The sequence below is a fragment of the Cajanus cajan genome, chromosome 10 (genome assembly GCF_000230855.2).
Source record: "Cajanus cajan strain Asha chromosome 10, NIPB_CcT2T_4, whole genome shotgun sequence".
Taxonomy (NCBI): Eukaryota; Viridiplantae; Streptophyta; class Magnoliopsida; order Fabales; family Fabaceae; genus Cajanus; species Cajanus cajan.
This window is the reverse complement of record NC_138526.1, coordinates 320,991-344,413: the sequence shown is the minus strand read 5'-3', so window position 1 is coordinate 344,413 and position 23,423 is coordinate 320,991. Positions and strand designations below refer to the sequence as shown.

At 30.5% G+C, this 23,423-nt stretch overlaps 2 protein-coding genes and 1 long non-coding RNA gene across 7 annotated transcripts; 1 reads left to right on the top strand and 2 right to left on the bottom strand.

Moving 5' to 3' along the window:
* Positions 1–200: 200 nt before the first annotated feature.
* Positions 201–3,869, bottom strand: LOC145952794 (uncharacterized). Of its 5 annotated transcripts, none has more exons than XR_014430281.1 (6): positions 3,621–3,869; positions 3,391–3,451; positions 2,767–2,820; positions 2,485–2,562; positions 2,269–2,411; positions 201–572 (listed from the first exon to the last, which is right to left on the bottom strand). It is a non-coding gene; the product is annotated as an uncharacterized LOC145952794 (long non-coding RNA). The 5 variants fall into 5 exon arrangements; XR_014430277.1 differs by having other exon boundaries at positions 2,269–2,395; positions 3,621–3,865; XR_014430278.1 differs by lacking the exon at positions 201–572 and adding an exon at positions 1,388–1,739 and having other exon boundaries at positions 2,269–2,395; positions 3,621–3,867.
* A 1,816-nt stretch (positions 3,870–5,685) lies between these two features.
* On the top strand, positions 5,686–8,543 carry LOC109793446 (GDSL-like Lipase/Acylhydrolase superfamily protein). The gene is made up of 5 exons (XM_020352918.3): positions 5,686–5,989; positions 6,491–6,615; positions 6,733–6,981; positions 7,649–7,907; positions 8,132–8,543. Exons 1-5 carry the CDS (start codon positions 5,716–5,718, stop codon positions 8,347–8,349), a joined length of 1,125 nt encoding a protein of 374 aa, XP_020208507.1. The 5' UTR covers positions 5,686–5,715; the 3' UTR covers positions 8,350–8,543.
* An 850-nt stretch (positions 8,544–9,393) lies between these two features.
* On the bottom strand, positions 9,394–14,766 carry LOC109793447 (GDSL-like Lipase/Acylhydrolase superfamily protein). The gene is made up of 5 exons (XM_020352919.3): positions 14,412–14,766; positions 12,146–12,267; positions 11,138–11,377; positions 10,587–10,836; positions 9,394–10,262 (listed from the first exon to the last, which is right to left on the bottom strand). The coding sequence occupies exons 1-5, from the start codon at positions 14,662–14,664 to the stop codon at positions 10,042–10,044; spliced, it is 1,086 nt and encodes a 361-aa protein (XP_020208508.1). The 5' UTR covers positions 14,665–14,766; the 3' UTR covers positions 9,394–10,041.
* Positions 14,767–23,423: the final 8,657 nt, after the last annotated feature.

Sequence of the window (23,423 nt, the reverse complement as noted above, 5' to 3'; positions counted from 1 at the left end):
AATACGGAACTTTGTTCTAAAGTTAAAAATCAAATTAGCTCGCAAAAACAGTATTATACTACTCTCTTTTTTTTGGTCGAAAAAATAAATATATAAACTCATTGGATGAGTCAATCATATGATAATTCTAGAGTGTACAAACATAAGAACCAGTGAAACACTAAGAAAAAAGGATAACATAAAAAAAAGGGCCTTCAAAATACAACAATATCACAAACCATACCAAAAGACAATACTAGAGTACAACCATCATCAAAAGAAAGCAAAAGAAAAATAAATAAACTTCTTGCACTAATAGCAAATTAGCTATTACTCCTGTAACAAGATAATCAAACTCTTAGTCTTATCAGAACAACAATAACCAAATGAATCAACATACACATTCACAATGAGCCTTTAACATTTAACAGACTTTAAAATGAGCATCAGTATGTTCCATAATGAGTAGAGGACACAACAAATCATTTCCAAGTTTCATCATGTAAACTTTCATGGAAAATTACCAAGAGTCTGATTCAAGAACCCGACGTTAAAGGAATGCACAGTGCTAGGACTCAATCCTCACCCTAATCCTGCAAAAAAAATATAATGAAAATTGAAGCATCGCTTACAATATTACTTACTACTCGTGAAAACATATAAAGATAATGGTGTGAAATATAAACAGATCAACGGGAGGTGCTAGTTTTCTCTACAGGAGTAGTACTTTTACGTGGTTCAAATATTTCTATATTTTAATGGATATTTAGTACTCCTGTGCACTCAAATAAGGGGAGCAAACATTTTATCCTATGCATATCAATCTTTGTAGGCCAAACAATTTCACCCTCTCATAATGACAAACAAGACAAACTCCCATTCATATCACCGCCTCTTTTTTGTTCTCTCTCTATTATATCCACATCAATTTTACTTTTACTCTCACACCTTATTATCATGGCTAAAATTAGCTCACTACTTTAATATTTTCTTAATTAATTTGGTTTCTAAAATTACTATTACTTGTTATTCTGTTTTTTGTGCGCGCGTCTGTGTTTCTCACTGTGTGTACGTGTCCATGGTTGTATGCGTGTCACTTTTTGTGTAAAAGAATATTAATATTGAACGGAAGTATTTTTAAGAAATTATTATTTTGGAAAAAAAATTCTTTAATAATAACATTTTTATAAATTAACTATTTTATGAAATAATCATTTTTTTTATTTTTAATTCTTTTATTAAAAATGTTTGAACGTGCTCACTTTCATGCTGCGCCACAAGCCTAATCGTGGTAGATGTTTTTAAAATCTGACATAGAGCTTATCTACAGTAATTATTTTTCTTGCTCTGACTATGATGAGGATATTGATGAGTGCTATGTGACATTGGGATTTTGCTTAGATTAGAGTGCAGCTACAAATTTATCATAAAATAAATAAATAAAAAGAGTACAGCTACAAATCATACAAGTATTCCTCAAAAGATTAGTAAATAATTTTATATTTTGTTTGTGGTGAACAGAACAATAGCTCAAGAAAATCAGGCCCAAAAAGCCCAAAATCCAGGAAGCACCACGTTACAAACCTCCTAAACTGTAAATTGCAATACGACAGAAGTCGGTCCCCTTGCTAACAATATTCGGGGAATCAAACACACAAATTGAACTTCTGTAGTGGCTTTTTTACAGTGCTATCATGTGTTATCAATTTCTATGTCAAACATGGCCTTTACTAGTGTACAAATTCTTCAATCCACAAACCCTGAACAAAAAAATGTGCTAATCTTTATATATAAAAGATGCTCTGCTTGGTCCATAGCCCCAAATTCAAAGTCAAAACAGAAATAACAAGAAACGGGGACTCAAACAGGGTATGGCCTGAAACAGATCCTTGGGGTGATGAGATTGAGGTAAAAGGTAGCAGGCATGGCTTGAAAGGCTGAAACAGACTCAAGCCTGTAAAGGGACCACATGTATCATGTATGCACCGCCATGTGCTGAAATATGGTTGCACAGGTGATGACCAAACAAAGAAAAGGCAGGTAACAAGAATCTGAAACGGGGAAGAGTCCACAGACTCACTAGAATATTGGTTGAAGTTAAAATAAAACAATGATTCAGTACATTGGGCAGCATCTGCTTATATGTTCAAAATGACTCTGATAAAAGCATAGTTATAGCACAATAGATAACTACAGCAAACAAACAGAATACATATGCATTGCGGAGGAATGATTTGTCACAAAGATATAGAATAAAGTTGACAAACATATAACAAAGTGGACACATACCTGTTCTCGTGTATTATTAGATTCACCATCATCTTGACCTTTATCATCATGAACCACATCCCCATGTTTATCTACAGAAAGATTATTGTTTTATTTTCATTCGCATGCTCTCATTCACATGCTCTACCTGACACAGGTATTCACTGATTTCAGAAAGATTATTGTTTTCATCATCATGATGAACCAACTGTAAGGGAAATTGTGGATGGAATTTACCTGCCAAGTATCATAAGCTGCATTGAGAAGAAACAGTGGTGTCCTAACACTGGCAATTAAGTGCTGAGGAAAATAGCACTGTGAATAGAATGCCAAAAAGAAAAATATGAGATGCCTCTGCATCGAAGATAATAATAATAATAACAACAATACTAATATTTCATCTGCAAATTATGCCCATTTTAACAAAATATATCTCCTCTCAAGATCAAAATTACAATTTGATTATAGTCATTCTAGTTGTGTAATTTTACAATCTTAAATGACAGTAAAAGTAGTTACCAAAATTGGATTGAGGTGACTGGTACAACTCCTTGGAAGGCTCTTTTGAACTCCCTGCCAAGCAAAGATACATTATTAATTTTAGATTTTTGTTATTGTTGTACATGCATGCCTTGCTACTAATCAAGTAATCAGAAGTTATTGAAATCACCCTGCCATGAAATTGAAATAAATTTCCACAATACGGTGATTATCCAATTACAAGGCATTATTACATATTTATATCTTTACTGTTCCTTTCTTCAATTGGAGGAGCAAAGCTAAAGTCTCAAATTGATCGGTCGGTATGAATTCCCATAGAATCATATGATACTATTATTGATTGTTCTCATCAGATTTCTGATTTACACTTTAGTAGCGGATTTTGTATATGCTACAAATGTTGTTATGGTTGTACTAAGGCAATAAAAGATTTTTTCCAACATACAACCAATTTGAGACAGCCTCTTAACCACCATTAAAATTTGTTATTATTTGTGGTTCAGGTCTGAGAAATGATTGTTTGAGCCTAGTTCATCACTTTTTTTTTCTTCCATCAAGTTAACTGATTCACCATATTTTACAATATCTAATAGTAAATAGAATCAGAAGACAGCATCAAGAAACATTCAAATGAGAAAAGACCTGTAAGGTCACCACACTTCCGAACAAATTCCTTAAGCTGGGACGGCCAGATACATCAACGCTGCAAGGATTGGAAGAATAGGAAAATCGGTTGTGATTGATTATATAAAGTATAACCCCTAATAACCGTGATATTCCTATGTTGATAGCGATTATTGAAAATCAGAGAATAAGATCTTCTCTGATTATTGATTATTGAACAACTATGAGAGGAAACCTAAATGTCGCACCTGACTCTTGCTTCTTCCTCCTGGAAGTCGAATAAGAAGTAATGAGGAGCTCGTACCTTCCCGCTTCCTGGAGTTCGTGACAAGGATGTCCGTCCCTGTTAGGGTAGGGAGTGGAAGTGCAGCATTAGGAAAGCTCGGTGAAAGAGGTAACGAGAGAGAGAGGAAGTGCGAATCGAGAGAGAAAGTGTGCAAAAGTGATCGGTGGAAGAGGTAACGAGAGAGAGGAAGTGCGAAACCTGAACAAATTTAAATTAATATAAATTATACTTAATATATATTTAAAAAACTATTCTTTAATTAAAATTTTTATTATTAATTTATTAAAAAATTTCAATGAGCAGGAAAATTTGTAGGAAAAATTTCTTACGACTTTTCCTATAATTCATCCAAATATTATTTATTAATTATATTTGCAACAAAACAAAATTTATAGGAAAAAAAAATTTACAATTTTTTTTAGAATTTTTTATCTGCAAAAATTACTATTTATATTAAATGTGGTTGCAATAAAATTTGTAGATATTTTTTGTAAATTTATTTTTGCAAAAATTTTGACAAGAATCTCCTGTAATTTTTAATTTGTAAAAATTTTCACAAAAATTTCATATAATATTTAATTTGTAAAAAGAATCGCAAATATTTCGTGAAAAATTTAGCAAAATCCGAAAAAAAAAAAAAAACATATTTCTAGTAGTGAGTAAAAACTTAACCATCTTTCTTTTTATGAAAGCCTTACTTTGGGGGGGTTGGGGGGGGTGGCTAGATATAGACATATAATTTCTTTTTTGCTATTTGAAATGTAAAAAAAGAGAACGAATTTGAGGCAGAGACTTTATTTTTCATTTTTTAAATTCACTTAAGCTTTTGTTTCAATGCTTGTTGACTATTTCATTTTCATTTTATTTCTTTCAAATTTTCTCAAGTCTCCAATTATCTTCTTTCTTTATCTACTTTTTTTCTCTATTTGACCTACAAAACAACCCTCACCATAAGTAATCAAAAGTGATAATTATAATGGATTGGATCAAAATAGAATAAGTATAAATGTATTGAAAAAATGTGTTATCTTGAACGATTTCTAAAGAAAAAGAAAATGAAATTATGTCAATTTACAACAAAAATATGCATAGTATTGAAGTAAAATTGACAACTAGCATGACTACTATTAGAAAATAGTAAAATATATTTTTGTTTCTAAAAGAGATAACGTGTGTTAATTTAATCCTTGAAATTGTGTATATATAACTTAATTTCAAATTAGGTTACATTGAATCATTGGTGTCAACTTAATAATAAGATTTAAATTATTATTCTTTTTTATTAATAAAAAAAGTCAGTTTACTTTATAATAAATTAATCTTTGTTGTAACTACTAAAGTTAACTTAACAGGAAAAATTTTGGATAGTTATATTAGATCATAAATTCATGTTGATGCCATTGAAATTCTTACGTATAATAGAAAAATTAGCCTTTGTTGTGAAACGACTTTATAAAAGGCCTATATTTATCAAATCCGCCATGAAAATTTTCGTCTCTACATTTGGTTAATTAATGTCATATTGGAAAGACTAATTTGTCATGAAGTTGAGAGTTGGAGACAATTGTATACACATAACCTTTCATAGACCAAACCAAAACATGTATGTTACCCTTTTTTTTATACTAAGTTGTATATTTACTCTAAAAAAAATAAAATTTAACTTGAAACAAGAATTAAGGCTGAAGCAACCCACATGTTGCAACTTGCAACTACTTCATTATTAAGTTGCCAAAAATACGTATACACAACTTGGTTGGTAACTGTAACTCATGCATTATTTCTGTAATTTAAAGGTGTCTAGTATGTTCCAACAAGGATGTCACGAGATGGAGCTTCCAATCACCGATCGTAAAGAAAGTGTCATACTATATGAGATAAAACCCATAAATACTTTACCAAAAAGCTTCTTCCCTCATTATCTCAGTCACCCAACCAATTATCAAATAGGCCTAGATTAGACGTATCACATGAATGTCATAAATATACCAAGGCTGAGTAGGAGAATATATATAAGAATGCTTATAGGGCCATTTGTGTCCCAAGTCATTCATAAGATGAAGCATTTGAGAGAAATGGTTTTGGTTTTGACATTCACATGGATCTTCTGGCTGAGCCTAAGTGGCAGATGTTTCTCTCAGGTGCAGCCACGGCCACCACTGGGGCAACAGGTTCCATGCTTCTTCATATTTGGTGACTCTTTGGTTGACAATGGAAACAACAATGGGATCCTAACCCTTGCCAGGGCCAACTACAGGCCTTATGGCATAGACTTCCCAGGTGGTGCCACTGGCCGCTTCACCAACGGTCGAACTTATGTTGATGCCTTAGGTAACCGTTCTTAATTGTTTGAAATACATTACACTGATACGTTTGTTACTCAAGTTTACTATAAAAGAAACACATTACACCATTTACTCTTGTAAAAGAGTTTACTATAAATAAGACAAGGATATAGTGTGTATTCTCTAGAAATCACGAGGTGTCAGTCTAATTTACTTTAATCGTTTATACACGACCTTCAATGCATACTTCAGCTAGTGATGAATAATGAGTCCTTGGCCAGTATTTAATCATCAAATAGAATAGCACTATGTTGTTATTCATCTAATATAATATTAAATGTCTTGATGTTACATAGCTTAAAAGTCTAGAATTTGGGAATTTTAGTGGTGGTACAAAGAAAATGTTCCATACTTGTCTCATGTGTAAGCATTTGGATTTATTTTGTAGCTAACTGCAATAATATAGCCATAACATATGCTGAGTTTTTCTTAACAATGAGAGTAGAGTAGCTATGGTTACTTAGGACTAGAATGTTGATAATTGCAGCTCAGCTTCTGGGTTTCCGAACATATATTCCTCCATACTCAAGAGCAAGGGGTTTGGATCTATTAAGAGGAGCTAATTATGCATCTGGAGCAGCAGGCATTAGAGATGAAACAGGCAATAACCTTGTGAGTTGTATGCAATGCTATATATTCAATAGTTCTTTTGAGAAAGCACATCTCGTAGTTGTACATATCTTTCTATTAGGCACATACCTCTGATTTTCTTTTGAAATTTGTATGCAGGGGGGTCATACATCATTGAATCAGCAAGTGGCTAACTTTGCCAACACAGTGCAGGAGTTGAGAAGGTTCTTCAGAGGAAACAATGACTCACTTAATAGCTACCTCAACAGATGTTTATTCTTTTCAGGGATGGGAAGCAATGATTACCTCAATAATTACTTTATGCCTGATTTTTATTCAACTAGCTCAGATTATACTGCTAAAGCTTTTGCATCTGTCCTTCTTAGAGACTACTCTCGCCAGCTAGTTGTAAGTTATTGACACATCTATTTCTGAATGACTCAAAACATAGCTTGCATTAGCATTCAGGACCATGCTAACAATCACTTCATTCCTATGAACATAATGTAGTGGCAAGCTAATGAAGAGGCCAATTTATTAAGCTATGTAATTTGAGGATCTAATGTAGTTCAAAACTAACCATTTCAACAAAATATGATGTCCTTTTGAAGCTCCACCTATACAAAATTAATTTTAATTAAGATGTGTGCTTAATAAATGCTACTACGATAAACTTGAATTAATATTTTAGGGTCTATTTAGATAAAGTTTTCCATAAATACTAATAGGAAAAATATAAAAAGAAAAATTGAAATAATTTTTTTCATAAATTAACATTAGTTTATGCATAAGTTGAAATACATATTTTGGAGATGCTAATATGAGGGAATTTCTTTAAGTTAGATCATGCATAAGTTAATTTTAACTTTTAAAGAAACTTGTTTCAATTTTTTTTCTTATCTTATTATTCCCATAAGCTAACATGGTTTCTCACTTTCTCGTTATTCCCCAGTCTAATTGATCTACTTTGGCTATTTTCTTCGTAATTTCAATCCTAGAAGTTAAGAAGAATTCAATTTATGTTGCATTTCCTTTTGATAGACGATTACTTATTTGTTCACTCAAAATTGTCCAGCAATTATATTCACTAGGAGCGCGGAAAGTGATGGTTACAGCAGTTGGCCAAATTGGCTGCATACCATATCAACTAGCCCGTTTTCATGGTAACAATAGCAAATGCAATGAAAAGATCAACAGTGCTATTTTGCTGTTTAACTCAGGTCTTAAGGAAATGGTTCAGAACTTCAATTCAGGGCAGCTTCCAGGAGCTAAGTTTGTATTTCTGGATTTTTATCAAAGCAGTCAAGATTTATCTTTAAATGCAACATCATTTGGTAATTCTCTTTGGCTTAGACATGCCTTCTCATCAAGGGGTTTGGTTCAGTGTGTTGAGTAGCGTGCGTGAGTTATTGTAACTCTTTAATATTGAATTTGATTTCTACATATAAAAAAAAACAGAAATAATAATAAATAAAAAAAAGACGTGGCTTCTAATCATGATAAAACACATGCTCTCAAAATCAAAAGCTTATTTAATATGGAGTATTATTTGACACAGGGTTTGATGTGGTAGATAAGGGATGTTGTGGAGTTGGCAGGAACAATGGGCAGATTACTTGCCTTCCTTTGCAACAACCATGTGAAAATCGTGAGAAGTACTTATTCTGGGATGCTTTCCACCCCACTGAATTGGCCAATATTTTGCTAGCCAAGGCATCATACAGTTCACAATCATACACTTATCCCATTAATATTCAACAATTGGCAACGCTGTAAAAGTTTAGTTTATGTTTTATATTGTCTGTTTATGTGGTATTTATGCAGTGCACTTTGCAGATTGATCATACTATTCATGATCTTATGTAGTAAGAATGTGTTATTGGTGCTTAATCAATTTGATTTCCTTTGTACGATTCTGACGCCAGTGTAGAAATAATATTGATACAATAAGGATCGATGTTTCAGTCTAACCATGTATGAATTACATTCAGTATTTGGCCTTGTTAGGATTATATTTATATTGAGCCTTATTTATATTTTAACAGGACTTTCCTTTTACTTAAAAGTTAAAGCTAAAGATAAGGGCAGAAATTGTGGCTGATAACTTCCTTTTAAGATAAAAATTATTTGGTAAAAAATTTAAAAACTTATTTTGTTTAAAAATAGTTATCTCATCCGATAAAAAAAAAACTACATTTATAAAAAAAGAATAAGTAAAAAAAATTTAATATACATAAATTTATTTTAATAATGATAAAATAAATAAAAATAAGCTCATATATTTAGAAATTTAATTTTTAAAAATGTCAAAAATTAGTTTAATAATAATTTACTTTAGTGATGATATTCAAATTATGTATATATAATATTAATATCAAAAAAATAAATATTGGTTACAAATTAATGATAAAATGTTTAATTTAATTATTTTATATTATTTTTTAATAGTGAAATTATAAGGTTGGTTTGATGTTTGATGGGAGGATTATAGGGTTAGAATGATAAAAGCATGTGAGTCCAAATCTCTCCACTAATATAATAATTAATAATTAATATTTGTCGATAAAACATAAATATTGTTTTTTAATAGTATTTTAAAGAAAAATAAATAAAGAATTTTATTGCAATCATGTATTAAAAAAAAGGCAAAGTATTGGAGACCATGTTCAAGAAGATACAGGGGATCAAATAAAAAAAAATCCCAAAAATTAATAAAAGTAGAGATATACAACCTAATGTAAATATACAATAAAGCAATAAAAAGATATATCATAAAATACACGTAGACAGGATTCAAAGTGAAGTTCAACGCAAAAAAAAAAAAAAAAAAAAAAAAAAAAAAAAAAAAAAGCTCTATATAACCTCTCCAAAAGCTCCAACTAGATTTTCTAAAACTTCCATATTCTCATGATTTCTTCCTGAAAAAACAAGCTACAATCATATTTTTTAAAATCTTATATATAAACTTTATAAAGAATGTTCAACGCAATTTCTTCTTTGAAGAAAAAAAAAAGGTAAAAAATAATTCAAGCCAAACACTACCTTGTACCCAAAAAAAAAAAATAGTGGCAAATAATGTTTGGCCATAAAGTACTTTGTGTGATATAAATCAAAATATAAAGGCAGGCTGGTACCTTATGTTTATTTTAAAGCATGTTTCATTATAAGTTTAAATTACCAAAAATATTAATGGAAGGCCTAATTCCCGGGATCATCAAGGACAAATCTGGTTAAAATGTCTACAGAAAAGGAACTCATCCAATTATATTATAAGAAACAAAGAAAAATAGAATGACGCCACTAAATTAATATGGCAGTTGTAATTGTTAATTTAGGTAGTAGTACATGACAGCCATTCTGACTATTATTAGATTCCCTACACTAAAATTGTTGCTCCACATACTTTTAGTTCATTCTAGCTATATAAGTGACACTGATAGAACAATATTCCCACTTAGCTGGCTCAATTCATAGCTCAGCTAGTTGCTTTATGTTTATAGGATAAACAAAATTGTGGTTCCCATTAAACGCCATTCTTCCCATGAGAATGTTCACTGCTTCTGTTGGGTGGAATGCATCCCAGAACACATACTGATTTCTGTTAGGGCATGGTGTTTGGAATGGGAGACATGTAATTTGGCCTCTGTTTCTTCCAATGCCACAGCACCCTCTATTTATAACAGTAAATCCTACACTTAAAAAAACTAAACCATCAGTTTCATCATCAAATACATGTTGAAAATGTGCATTGCAAGGTGCTAAACCATAAGAGCAAAATAATGTAAAATCATGTTTTAGAAGAAAACTTGGATACAATGTCTTATTTTTTATTTAAAATTGAAGTTTTATTTTAATAATACATATTGACATTTAATAAAATATTTTATTATGTGTGTTATTAAGATAAAATTTTAATTCTAATTTGAGAAGATTGAGAATACCATCCAAGTTTTATCCATGTTTGATTTGTGTTATTTTGAGGTGGCTATGCAATAGTATCTTTTGATTCATACCATAAGATCTAGCATTGAGAAGGATGTCCTGGAACATGTGGACAGTATCAGCGAATATGAATCTGGCACCAGGTAGATTACTATTGAAATTGTTCAACATGTTCTTCACATTTTCATTAAAGGGTTGCACTAACAAGTTCACTTCTTCAGAACAGCTTCCACTCGTGCTTTGAGCCAATATGCTTGGAATACATCCCATTAGCCCCAGTCCAGCAATCACAAATTTCCTTGCTCCAAGATTGTAAAGCCTCTGTAACACATCATGAACCATTAATTTTTCCTTAAAATTCAACCTTCACAAATTTGTGTCTTGGAAAATGATGCTTTCTTTACTATTAAAAACCTCAAACATTAGTTTCTTTAAATCAACATGTTAACAAATCCTAAGAAGGATCTTTGGATGATGATACACAAAAGCATTACGCATCTTATGACAAGGATAATTGACAGAAACCAAGGAGTCGAATTTTATTTTTTATCAATGAGAAAGATTACAATGAAAAGAATGAAGATGAAATAAAAACTCAGTCTGGAAAACAAAGAAATCTTACTGTGAGCTGCTGGTTATATGTTTGAACCAAGAGATCAGCATATTGTGGTCCATTGTACTGATTTCTAGTGGGATAATTAGGCATAAGGTAGTTGTTTAGGTAGTCATTGCTTCCCATTCCAACAAAGAATATGCACCGTGCAAGCGCTGTGGCCATATTCGCTGCTCCAAGATTCCCAGCAAGTTGATTTAATGTGTTCTCAAAGTTCCTAATTTGCTGATCAAATGGTATGCGCCCAACCTGCTCAAAACAGATCCAATTATGATACAATCTACATATCATATTTTAATCATTTTGGAAATAGGAACCTATTGATAATAGTTTGTTAATATTTAATAGTTTTCAAGGGAATAGTTGGTGGAATAATAGAAACTTATTTGTATTTAGAGAGTAGTAGTAGTATTAGTGGTAATTGTTGTTGTTACAATGAAGTCTCAATTTGCCTAATTATAGACATGGTGCTCCATCTCTGAATGATAAAGAAATTATCTACAATTTTCTATACTCTATAAGTCTCTACACTCTTTTAATTTTTTTCTAAAGATTTATACATTTTATGTTATGTTTCTAGAATTTTCTTTTTCTTTCTTATTTCTAGACTTTTTTTTTTTTTTTTTAGAATTAATCATAATTTTAACATAATTAAATTAAGGTTTTGTTGTTTCTTTAAAATACAAAAAGCATCTGAATCTGTATATATTTTTTTAGTCTTGCCACCCTTAACTCAGTCTATTAAGATAGAGACTAACATATCAACTAACAATTAACATTTAATATTTTTAATAAAAAAGGAGACTAATTCCGTTTCAATTAACATTTAGCATTTTTAATAAAAAAAAAGGAGACTAATTCAGTTTATAGTATTGTGATTGTTACTAGTTCGAAAGATTTTCAGAAAGCAACCGAATATAAAGACAATTAATTGTTGTTTAAAGTAAATTAATAAAAAAATGTTGCTTAAAGTAATGTAAAGGTCAAAATCTAAAATTATAAATAAATGTTACACACAAAGTTTCTGCCAGTGGCATCAAGGATTCCAGCAGCAGCAGAAGCGTAGTTTACTCCATGAAGCATTTGATTCCCCGAGGCTTCTGTGTATGCAGGAATCAAGGGAAGTCCAAGCAGTTCAGCTGCATTAATACGAACACATCAGTTTCAGTTTAGGGGAAATGCTACATATAAATTTAAAGCAGGGGATCTTAACCAGTTAACAATTATTTGGAATACAAGAGAAAGCATCACAGATACTCGATTCTCTATTATGAGAAAAAAAATATATATAATTCTTAAATATAAACAAATTATAACTACTTTTTCAACAATATTCTTATTAAAATATTTATACTTTAATGCATAATTTTTCGATTATGTTATTTCTTTTATATTTATAATAAAAATAATTTAAAAAACATATTATGAAATTAATAAAATTTAATATAAATAATTAATTCCTTTAATAGTGTAATTTTTTATTTTCTTATAATGGAGAATAGAGGGAGTATAATGTTAAAGGAAAATCATATGGTAATGAAGATTTCACACTGAAAACATGCTTACAATGGAAGTTTGAGCTGAATATTTTTAAGACATTATTTTCATAAAGTATTTGACATTACACATTTAACTTAATTAGTACTGTAGCCACTATGATACAGCATATTATGCATATATTTTTTTGTTGATAATTTCATAGCACCTATGTTATCTTTTGCATTGGCAGGTAATTTCTATTTGGTCATACAGTCTAGTGAGAAATACATGTTTAGGTTCCGTACATACAAATTAGGGGAGGGGATATATTCGACAAGTTAGATTGACTAAATTAATTAACAATAAATAAGATATCATGTGACACAAAGATTTCTATTATGATTGAGTATGAGGTGACAATAAGTTTGTCATTGAATAGTTTAATTTAATCTACCCAACTTGGGTAGACAAAGTCTGTCAACACGAGTAATTTTCTGGCTCAAGGGACGTGTAGCTAAAAAAGAAGGAAGAGCCTATATCCTATTTAATGCACCATTTACTGCAAGAAAATGGAATGATTGAAACTTATCTACTCTTTTTGCCACAGGCAGCATACAGCATACTTTTGATTTGAAGGAGAAAATAGAAATTTACACAGCGAGTAATTACTTCAGAGCATTGCCTATAGCTAAGAGTTAGGCTGTTAGGTAGCAGTTGTTCACCTCATTGATGGTAGCCCTAGGCTTCCTATGTAAGAAGAGGAATGATACATCCTCCCATTCAATGTCCAAAACATGATCCAAAATATTAATATTAATTTTATAATAAATATATTATAAAATAATTATTTAATTTAATATTTAATAATTTAAATTAATATTTTATACATTTGAAAAGATTTTCGAACAATTTTTCATTTTTCATGTAAGAAAACAAGGAAAAGGTGATGAAAATGGCAGCATGTTCTCAAAAGACACTTTTGAGCCGAAAAGCTCTATGTTAAAGAACATGAAAAACTCAACGACTTTACTTTATATCTCGAAATCCGTCAGGACAATCAATCATAAAGGGAGGAATCTTAGTTTGTGATTAATTAGTCAAATTACGTACCAGAAGAATGTTACTTCCAATTTTCCTTCTAGTGTCATGTGACAAGTGACCAAGGTTGCTACCAAAGAGCATACCCTTATAGACTAACAAGTTATTGGTTTGATGAAATTTGACATGTTTTTTCCGTAAAAGTAATCAATTAAATTTTTTTAATAAAGATTAATTATTAATTAAATAAATATTTTATGTCAATAACATAGTTATATATATATATTTTTTTTTTCATTTTTTTCATAATCTTTTTGTCAATATTTATTATATTTTTATTATTATCATTTTTCTAAAATTAATTACTTATTAATTTTCTTTTTCATTTTTACTCTTGATAATTAATGTATGTTTACTGAATAACATGACTATTCATTTTTCAATGTACCTATTTCTTATCTAACCATCTAAAGGGTATAACAAGAAAATAGGTAATAAATATTTAAAAAAATTAAAATATCAATCATTTTCTTAATTCTTATATATAAACTTAAACGATGATAAAAAAAAACAAAAAAAAAATAGAGGGAGTATACCCTTGTGACTCTCAGTCAAGCTATGCTTGCAAGAACAATCTGCTAAGAGAAAGGGTGTAATAATATCTGAATAATGAGTAGTTTTATTGTTAAAATATGAGACTCAAATGCATATTCTATTTTGACTCGCACACAAACCACATAATCTAGAAGGCAGAGAGGATATATACCTATTTCATCAACTATGGTGTAGCCATTTGAGAAGCGACCAGTAGGGCCACCATTGAAGTCGATGCCATAAGGGTAATAGTTGGCCTTAGCAAAGGAAGGAATGTTGTTGTTGTTGCCATTGTCAATGAGAGAGTCACCAAATATGAACATGGCAGGCACCATTTCTCTCCCACTCCCATTTTGGCCTTTCACTGCACCACCACTCAGCAACATCAAAACCACCAAGAATGGAGATAATCCAAACTTAGCCATCGAAGTAGTAAGCAAAAAACTTGTTGTTTTATTAATATTATAATATGGATGGAGCAAAGAAAATAAAAAGTTTACACATGGTTTTGGAAGGAGAGGGAAGAGGGTTTAATAGAAGATGGAATATGCGGTGGTTGAAATGCAATCAATACATTCACCTGTTCTCTACCTAGCAGTAATTATACATACTGAATAATTTTTCCACACACAAACACGCACCCTCTCTCATTATATTTTTTCGTGACCGTGTCTGTGGCATGGGGACGTTGGGATTATGTATGTAGCCACTTCACTTAGCATGCTTGTCATGTACTCGTTCGTATATGCATTGCAGAAGAAAAAGTCAAACGAGATATTGCTGCATTTAACGGATCATTAATTAGTAAGGACGTACAAAACTAAGCTAATAATATGAGTGTTGTTATGCAATTTGAATCAAGTTTTGTGCGAGTAATATGCATATCAAAATTCCATGAAACATTCAGTAATATTACTGAATTAAAACTTTAATTTTATGGAAGAATAATTTTAATAATACCTAAAAAACAAATAGTAGGCATACTATCATAAATATTGTTAAAGGTATTTCTCTTATTAGGATTAAAGTTTTACTTTAATAATATACATTTAATTACACATATTATTACATAAAAATTTTAATTTTGATTAGAGAATAATATTAATAATGTTTAGGGTATTATATCTAAATTTTGTTTATATATAAATGCTTTCTTTAATTTCAAATTATTGACCCTCATTTTCTTGGTCTCCCTCTTTTAATTACTTAAAATATTTCCACTTTAATATGACAAAATGAAAGAGAGATTTTTCGACTTGGATGTATCATCGTGAGAAATTATTCAATACATGCACTTAATACTTATACAACTTATTAAAAAATATATTTGGAAGACATTTTATTAAATTGGTAAGTTCACTTCTTTGTCTCATTAAAATGTTGTGTTTGAAGGATTTTTTTAATAAAATTTTAATTATTCATCACAAAGTTAATTTTATAAAATATTAATTCTTTTTAATTCATTTATTAAACCTAAAGTGACACTTATTATATAATTGAAAGAGTAATTTAAAAAAAAAAAAAAACGTGTTATAAAAGGAAGAAAAAGTAGAGAAAAGAAACAAGACAGTATGAGATAGAGAAAAAAATCTGACTAGTGTATTATCAGACTAATCTATTTATAAGTATATGCAGTAACCGAACAATTACACAATAAAGAGAATAATACATAACGAAAATATAAATGATAATGATTGATAATGAATATTGACATTCACTAAGTAAGTCACTAATTATTATTCATAACAAAAAGCAATTCATTATATAACTGAAAGAGTAATTTTAAGAAAGCAATTTCACATCGTTACATTATACCAAATCATACAAAATTAGAAGTGCATGCACGCACCGCTAAATGTTTAATAAAAAAAATAAATAATAAAAAAAAACCTCCATACTATCTTAAAATACTAGCGATAATTAAGAAATGGTAACGAAACATATATTTTTAAGGGTAATTATAAAAGGCAACAAAAACCAAGTTTGAATGGATTTTGTTGTAGGTAAATGTGAAGGAGTGACATAATAAAAAAAAATTATATTTCATAAAAATAAAATATGTATTTTCTTAACAAACATCTTAAGCACACTAATTAAAAAAATAATTAATAATATAATAAAGTTGTGCCGATATATAAAGGTATAATTGTATTAATTAATGGAGAGTAGAAATGACATACAGGTCAGTCACACTCGTTTAGTCTCATCCCTTTTTAGTTCACTAAAAACAAATAGAATCAAACTAATTCATCAAGTAAAAATGAATTAGACATCTTAACTTATTAATTAAGGATAGGTTAGTGGTTGACGAGTCAACTTATTAAAAATTAAGAGAAAGAGAGAGAGGGGGGAGAAAAAAAAGGTTTGCACATATATTTATTTTAGATATCTCTCATTATATTTCTTTTTCAATATTTAAAGGGTTCACAAAAATTAGTATAAATTAATATACCTAAATAATAAAATAAATATCAAATTATAACATATTTAATTTGATTTGCACCACAACAAATCTCAAATTTATTATATAATAAAATAGATATGTAATTATAATAATAATTCTACCATCAAATTTATTGCATAAAAATTCTCAAATTATATATAATAAAATAAATAAATATATAATATATTTGTTACACAACAAATCACATATTATTTATGTAATGAGATTCATGTACCTTATTTAAATTTAATATTAAAAAATAAAATAAAAAAATAGACGAGTTAATAGGTTAATCGGTCCTAATCCGTTATTAGGTCCAACATAAGTAACAAACTAAGCAGGAAAAGTTAAGCGAGTTAAGTTAATGAACTAAGAAGACGGTTCTGAGAGGACGAAGCCCCTTTTTTCATCCCTAGCGAAGAGTAACAGTTTTTCCATTAAAAGAAAATCTCTCTTGATTTCTTACGACAACTTGTTAGCATGTTTCAAGGAATATTTCCCAAGCATAAAAAATAATTTGAAAAATATTAAGATTATGAAAAAATATGATTTCTAATGTCAGAGAAAAATGTCAATTTTAATAAATATGTATATTGAAATTTACATATTATTTTCTAATATAAATCAATTCATATATATTAAATATAAATCTTTATCTAATACAAGAGTATTTTTAAGAATTTTTCTTTAACTAGAGTTTTTATAGATTTTTTTAACTTTTTATCTAATTTGGTTTTTATTTTATCATAATTATTTGTAAATTAAGTTTTAATATTTTAAAATAAATTACCAATAAATAAAAATAATATTATTTTACAATATAAATTATTTATATAAATCTAAAATATAATTTATATTTTTTAAGTGTTTCTTATACAAATTTTTAATATAATTTATATATTTAAACATAATATTTATTTATATAAATTATTATAATTTAAGTTATATATAATAAATATTTTGTCTATAATTACACAGAATAAAATACTAGTATATTTAATTTTCTGAAAATTTATTTTTTTATATTTTTATCATTTTAAATTTAATAAATAATTTTCTTATTAAAAATTACATTTTTGTTGGTAATATTAAATATAATTATATTTTTAAATGATTTTTCTCAATTTATGTTCTTGATAATTATCCTTAAAACTTATAATAAAATAATTATAAAGTTTTGATTTGTTTGAATATAAATTTATAAGTATTTTTTAGATTTTTTATTAAAAGAACTTTTTTATTTTAAATTAAAAAATTCCTAAACTTGTATTTAAATAGGTTTAATATGACAATCCATGGGATCATTAAAATTCTACTTTTGTGGCATACCTACTTAAGAAGGTCACTTGTCACTAAAGGTAAAATTTCTTTATAATAAATCTATTGGCTTTCAGTTCGACAAATAAAATATTTGGTCACTAATAAGTTTCAACTAATCACTAAGTGAACCATAATGTTTGGTCTAAATAATTAAATATTCTATTTAGTTTTGAGTCTCTAACACAACATGGCTATATTTTTGTACCAATATTTGGTCACTAATAAGTTTCAACTAATCACTAAGTGAACCATAATGTTTGGTCTAAATAATTAAATATTCTATTTAGTTTTGAGTCTCTAACACAACATGGCTATATTTTTGTACCTTTCTGTGATCAACGGGTCAATTCTTCATAACTGATATTGCAGTGGGTTAAGACAGATTCTAACATGAAGTAGTAAAAAATGTGCCTCATGGATAAAGCACTAAAATAACTCGGAATAAGAGGTTTTTAACTGGAAAAATATAAAAATAAAATAAAAAATTGAGGGGTCAAGACGACGGTCGCTCACAGTGACAACGCTACGGTGTGGCCACGGTAACGACGTTGCGAGTGCAACCATGATGATGTTGTGGGTGCAGCCACAGTGATAACACTACACGTGCGACCATAGTGACGACACTGCACCTGCGGCGACAATGACAACGTTGCTTGTGCGTCCATAGTGACATTGTGACACCCTTACTACCCCAACATGTATATTGTAATAAATCTTTTCAGTTACAGTAAAAGGGTTCACATAAGAAACTTCAACAACTACACTAATTGAAATATCAAACATAAAACACAAGATTCTTTACAAATTGTTTTCAAAATAATATTACAGTACCAAATTCACATAAATATTTCATCCTAAAAAAAATCCTTTGCCCTGATGTCACAATATCAGAGCATTTCCCAAAATAAAACAGTTGGCATTCTAGATGCCACTCGTAGCCGGATCTTCTCCACCTAAAATATCCACAATTTATACGGTGAGAAAAGAAGATATCTATATGCAAAGTACATCCAAACATACCATGTTAAAATCTCATCATATTTCTTTATTTAATAAATTATTTACGATCATGTATCATAGTTTATCAATTCATCATAATCCACTTAGATTTTATAATTAACAAAATCATTTATACTTTTTTTTCATTCACATCATTAAAACAATTATTTCACCATTCATAACTCATGTCAATCTCAACATCATCAATAATTCGTGCCAATCTCAACAATTAACACTATGCCAAGGCCTCGCCACATCTGACACAAGTGATACAGGTTAATTGCCTCACTCAACCCACACCAGACCAGGGGTCACGCCCTCCCTGTAGCATCACTTACCCAGGGGCCGTGCCGTCCCTCGCCATTTTGGTGTGAGGAAACACAATCACATTACAATCAATACAATCTCTTGCAATTAACCCTATGCCAGGGCTGCCATAAACGACATAAATGGTGGTGTTAACTGTCTTACTCATCCCACACCATGCTAGGGTCACGCCCTCCCTGTAGCACCACTTACCCAGGGGCCGTGCCGTCCCTAGTCATCGATGTGAGACACCACAATCACAATCAAAATCACATTCATACATCCTTTCATCTTATAACTCAAATTCATATCACGTACGCAATTCCATATCACATAGATAACAGATAAGCTCAATATAATAGGGTTTACATACCCCTCAAGCAATTCACATCAATATCATTAATTCTTAACAAGTAATATAACAATAACTTTCATTAATATAATAATCAATAGAATAATTAATATAAACAGTAAAACCCCTCATTATTCCAAAATCTAGCTCACCGCATTTTCCTTACAATTCATTCTTCTTCACAGATCATCATTCCTACACTTAGGCATATTTATAAACCTCAACACAGATAATTCTAATAGAACCAATAATTATCCAAATCAAATAATTGTAAAATCAATCATAATCCTAAGGAATTCTTCCTCTACCCAATTCCCTCATGTACTATACATATAAATAATCCCCTTTTCCCCCGTACCTGGATGAATAGTAATTTGAGCAGAACCTCCTCTTCTTTTTCCTTAAACGGTAGTCAAAATTCGGGCAGAACTTTCTCTCCTTAAATCGGGACCGGAACTAGGGTAGAACCTCCACCCCCTAAGCTCCTTCCATCAACAGCAGGAAGTAGAGAGAGAAAGAAAAGAGAGAAGGGAGAGAAGATGAGAGGTGTGAGGATTTGAGAGGGAGGAGGGGCCTTTTTATAGGCATTTTCGCGGACCTATCCGGAACGGCCGTTCCGAAAAGTGGAACGCCCGTTCTGGACCCTTCAAATCTACGCAAAATTTTCAACTGGAACGGCCCGTTCTGAAATCAGAACGGCCCGTTCCAAAACCCAGCAGAACGCCCCGTTCTCCTTCTGGAACGGCCCGTTCTGCAAGGAGAACGCCCCGTTCTCCTTCTGGAACGGCCCGTTCTGCAAGGAGAACGCCCCGTTCTCCTTCTGGAACGGCCCGTTCTGCAAGGAGAACGACCCGTTCTCCTTTGGAGAACGGCCCGTTCTGGGCCCGTTCTGGACGTCCCAAAAATACACAATTTTATCATTTGGAACGGCCCGTTCCACATTTGGAACGGCCCGTTCCAGAAACCAAAAATACCCCAAAAACTTTAACAAAATTACGAGAATGCCATTTATAATAAGTTTACAAAAATACCCTCATTCCTTTATTAAAATTACGAAAATACCATTACTAATTACGAAAATGCCATTAATACAAAAATACTCTTTATAAAAAATTGGGGTGTTACAATTCTCCCCTCCTTTTAGAAATTTCGTCCTCGAAATTTTGCAATGGTAAATTCTTCGCTTCTTACTCCTAATTCTTATGCAACCTCACTACCTACAACTCTATTCATTTTACCAAGGAAATCTAAGGGTAAGACAAGTAAATTTTAAGGAATCAATCTCTTAAATGTCTCAAACAAACCTATAATGAAGGTCTATCCATTCACCATCTTACTTCCAAAATGAGACGTCTAATTGCTACAAAATTTGTAAAGATTTCTTGTATATTAAACACGAGTATATGATTTCTTTTCTCTTCACCTTAGGTCACTACACTTCCGCTGCGCAACTCTGATACATCTTAGTAGTTCGTAAATATATTTCAAGAACACTCGTATGTCTTTACTCTAAAATCATCTTTCTTAATTCAAGGTTACTAAACACCCAAATTGGTTCTAAGAAAAGACCTGACTCCTAAGCTTCCCTAATCTCATCCATTAATTCACTAGTTACTTTCAGCATAATCCATTCAATGCTTCTAAGGGTAATCTCACTCATCTAGCATAAGTCTCTAAATTCTTCGATCAAATCCAACCCTTAAATATATTAGTGATCATCGTAATCAAGGCATCTGTCATAATGTTGATATTACTTCTATGATTATCTGTAAAGATCAAGCACCTAAGCATGTTATACATATCAAATCACTAATTTTACTGCTCCATCTTCAACCAATTCAAACCCCTATCCATCACCTTATTCTATAGTCTCATATCTTGTTACCAATATGAATCAACTAATTGTATTTCTCCAATTTATCTCAATGATCCACTTGTTACTCGAGTCACACCTAGTTTTTCACCACTAGGAGTAATCTCACAAGTCAGACTTAAATCCCTAAAAAGATCCTTCTTTCTAATCATAAGGAAAAATATAAAGGTTTCCTACTCAAAACATTGGTTACCACAACAGCTTTGGCCAAATAACCAGTAAGATCAAAATCTTATTCCTTAAAAATTTCTAACTATCTCTTTTGGTCAATAGATATTTAAAACTCTTATGATCGCTAAATACCTCAAGCTTAGAATCATATAGGTAATGTCTTCAAATCAAGGTCATGGGTAAGGTAATTCCTTCTCATAAATTCTCAATTTTCTAGAATCATAAGCTACTAATCTTTTCCTTCTTGCATCCACACTCTATCCAATCTTATCTTAGAAACATAACTATGTTCCACAAAAGACTTACTAAAATCTAGTAGTATTAACACTAGTCAATCTTGCCTTAAGAGTTGGAACTACTCTCATACTTACTATCCCACATAAAGACAATACTCCTCTTAGTGAATGTAGTTAAGGGCAAAGCTATCTTAGAAATTCCTTCAATAAATCTTCAATAATAATAAGCTAACATCATAAAACTCTTATCTTTAGATATCTCCCCACTTAAATACAACTTCTACCTGAGACATATCCATGTTTACCTTAACTGGAATTTACAAGAACTAGAAAACTTATCTTATACAATAAAAATAATAAATAAATCAATCAATCAATCAATAAATAAGATAAAATAAAATAGTAATACTTAACATACAACCGTCTTGAATATATCTCCACCTTCAACTACAATATGATCATATCACACCCTAAGATCAATTTCACTAACCACACGACATTCACCAATTGATCCCTAAGGTAATCTATCCACATATCAACATACATGCTTACTAAATCATATTAGAATACCATCTTTAAACCTTCAAATATACCATCGATAAGCATGTACATGAACAAACTTTATCACATAGCATTATACAACCTTTAAACAACCTCTCAATCCTTATGCAAACACCCTAAAACAAAATCAATTCTTATCCTTGCATTGCCTAACTATTCAAAAATATCATGAAACCATACATATCCCTTCAACAATGTTTAAAGAAAATGATACCTAGAGAGTTATACTTATTCAAATGATCTCAAACCTATCTCAAAATAAAGATAAGAGAATAAGCTACAACTCCTACGAAGACATAGAATTCTAAAAAGATCATCTTCTTAGCTACAAATTTCAAAAAAAAACCGCAGCAGATATATTCAGCGCTTATAACTAGACCTTTGATCACCAAAGTAGCTATAACTAGAGTTCTATACCTCCGTTTTACCTGATTCCAGTTCCGTTAGAAAGATAACGTCCAAAGCTACTACTTTTGTGAAGACCATAAAATCTGATTCTGTCAATATGATACTCATACAGGCACAACAAAATTTTAACGAAAATAATCCCCATATTATACAGCAATAGTGTACTAACATTTCACAAAATACCTCAACCATTCCAAACTCACTCCTTTCCACCTTAAACTCATATTCAAGCTTTCCATTACAATCCTAGACCAAAACAGCTCACATATTTAGTGCAAAGGACTTAGAGAATAATATTCACATATCGCCTAAACCATAAAAGTTAACATGAAGCACCAATACTCAAGGAACGTTTCAACCTCTCATCAAAATATCAAAATTCCAATTCTCAGATACAACCTCCTTGGATTCAATCGCTACTACTATAGATTCCTAAATTTCATTAATCGTAAACTTTTGACAAATTAATGTCTCTCCTAATTCTAAGGTCTCAATAGGCTTTATCCGTACTATTG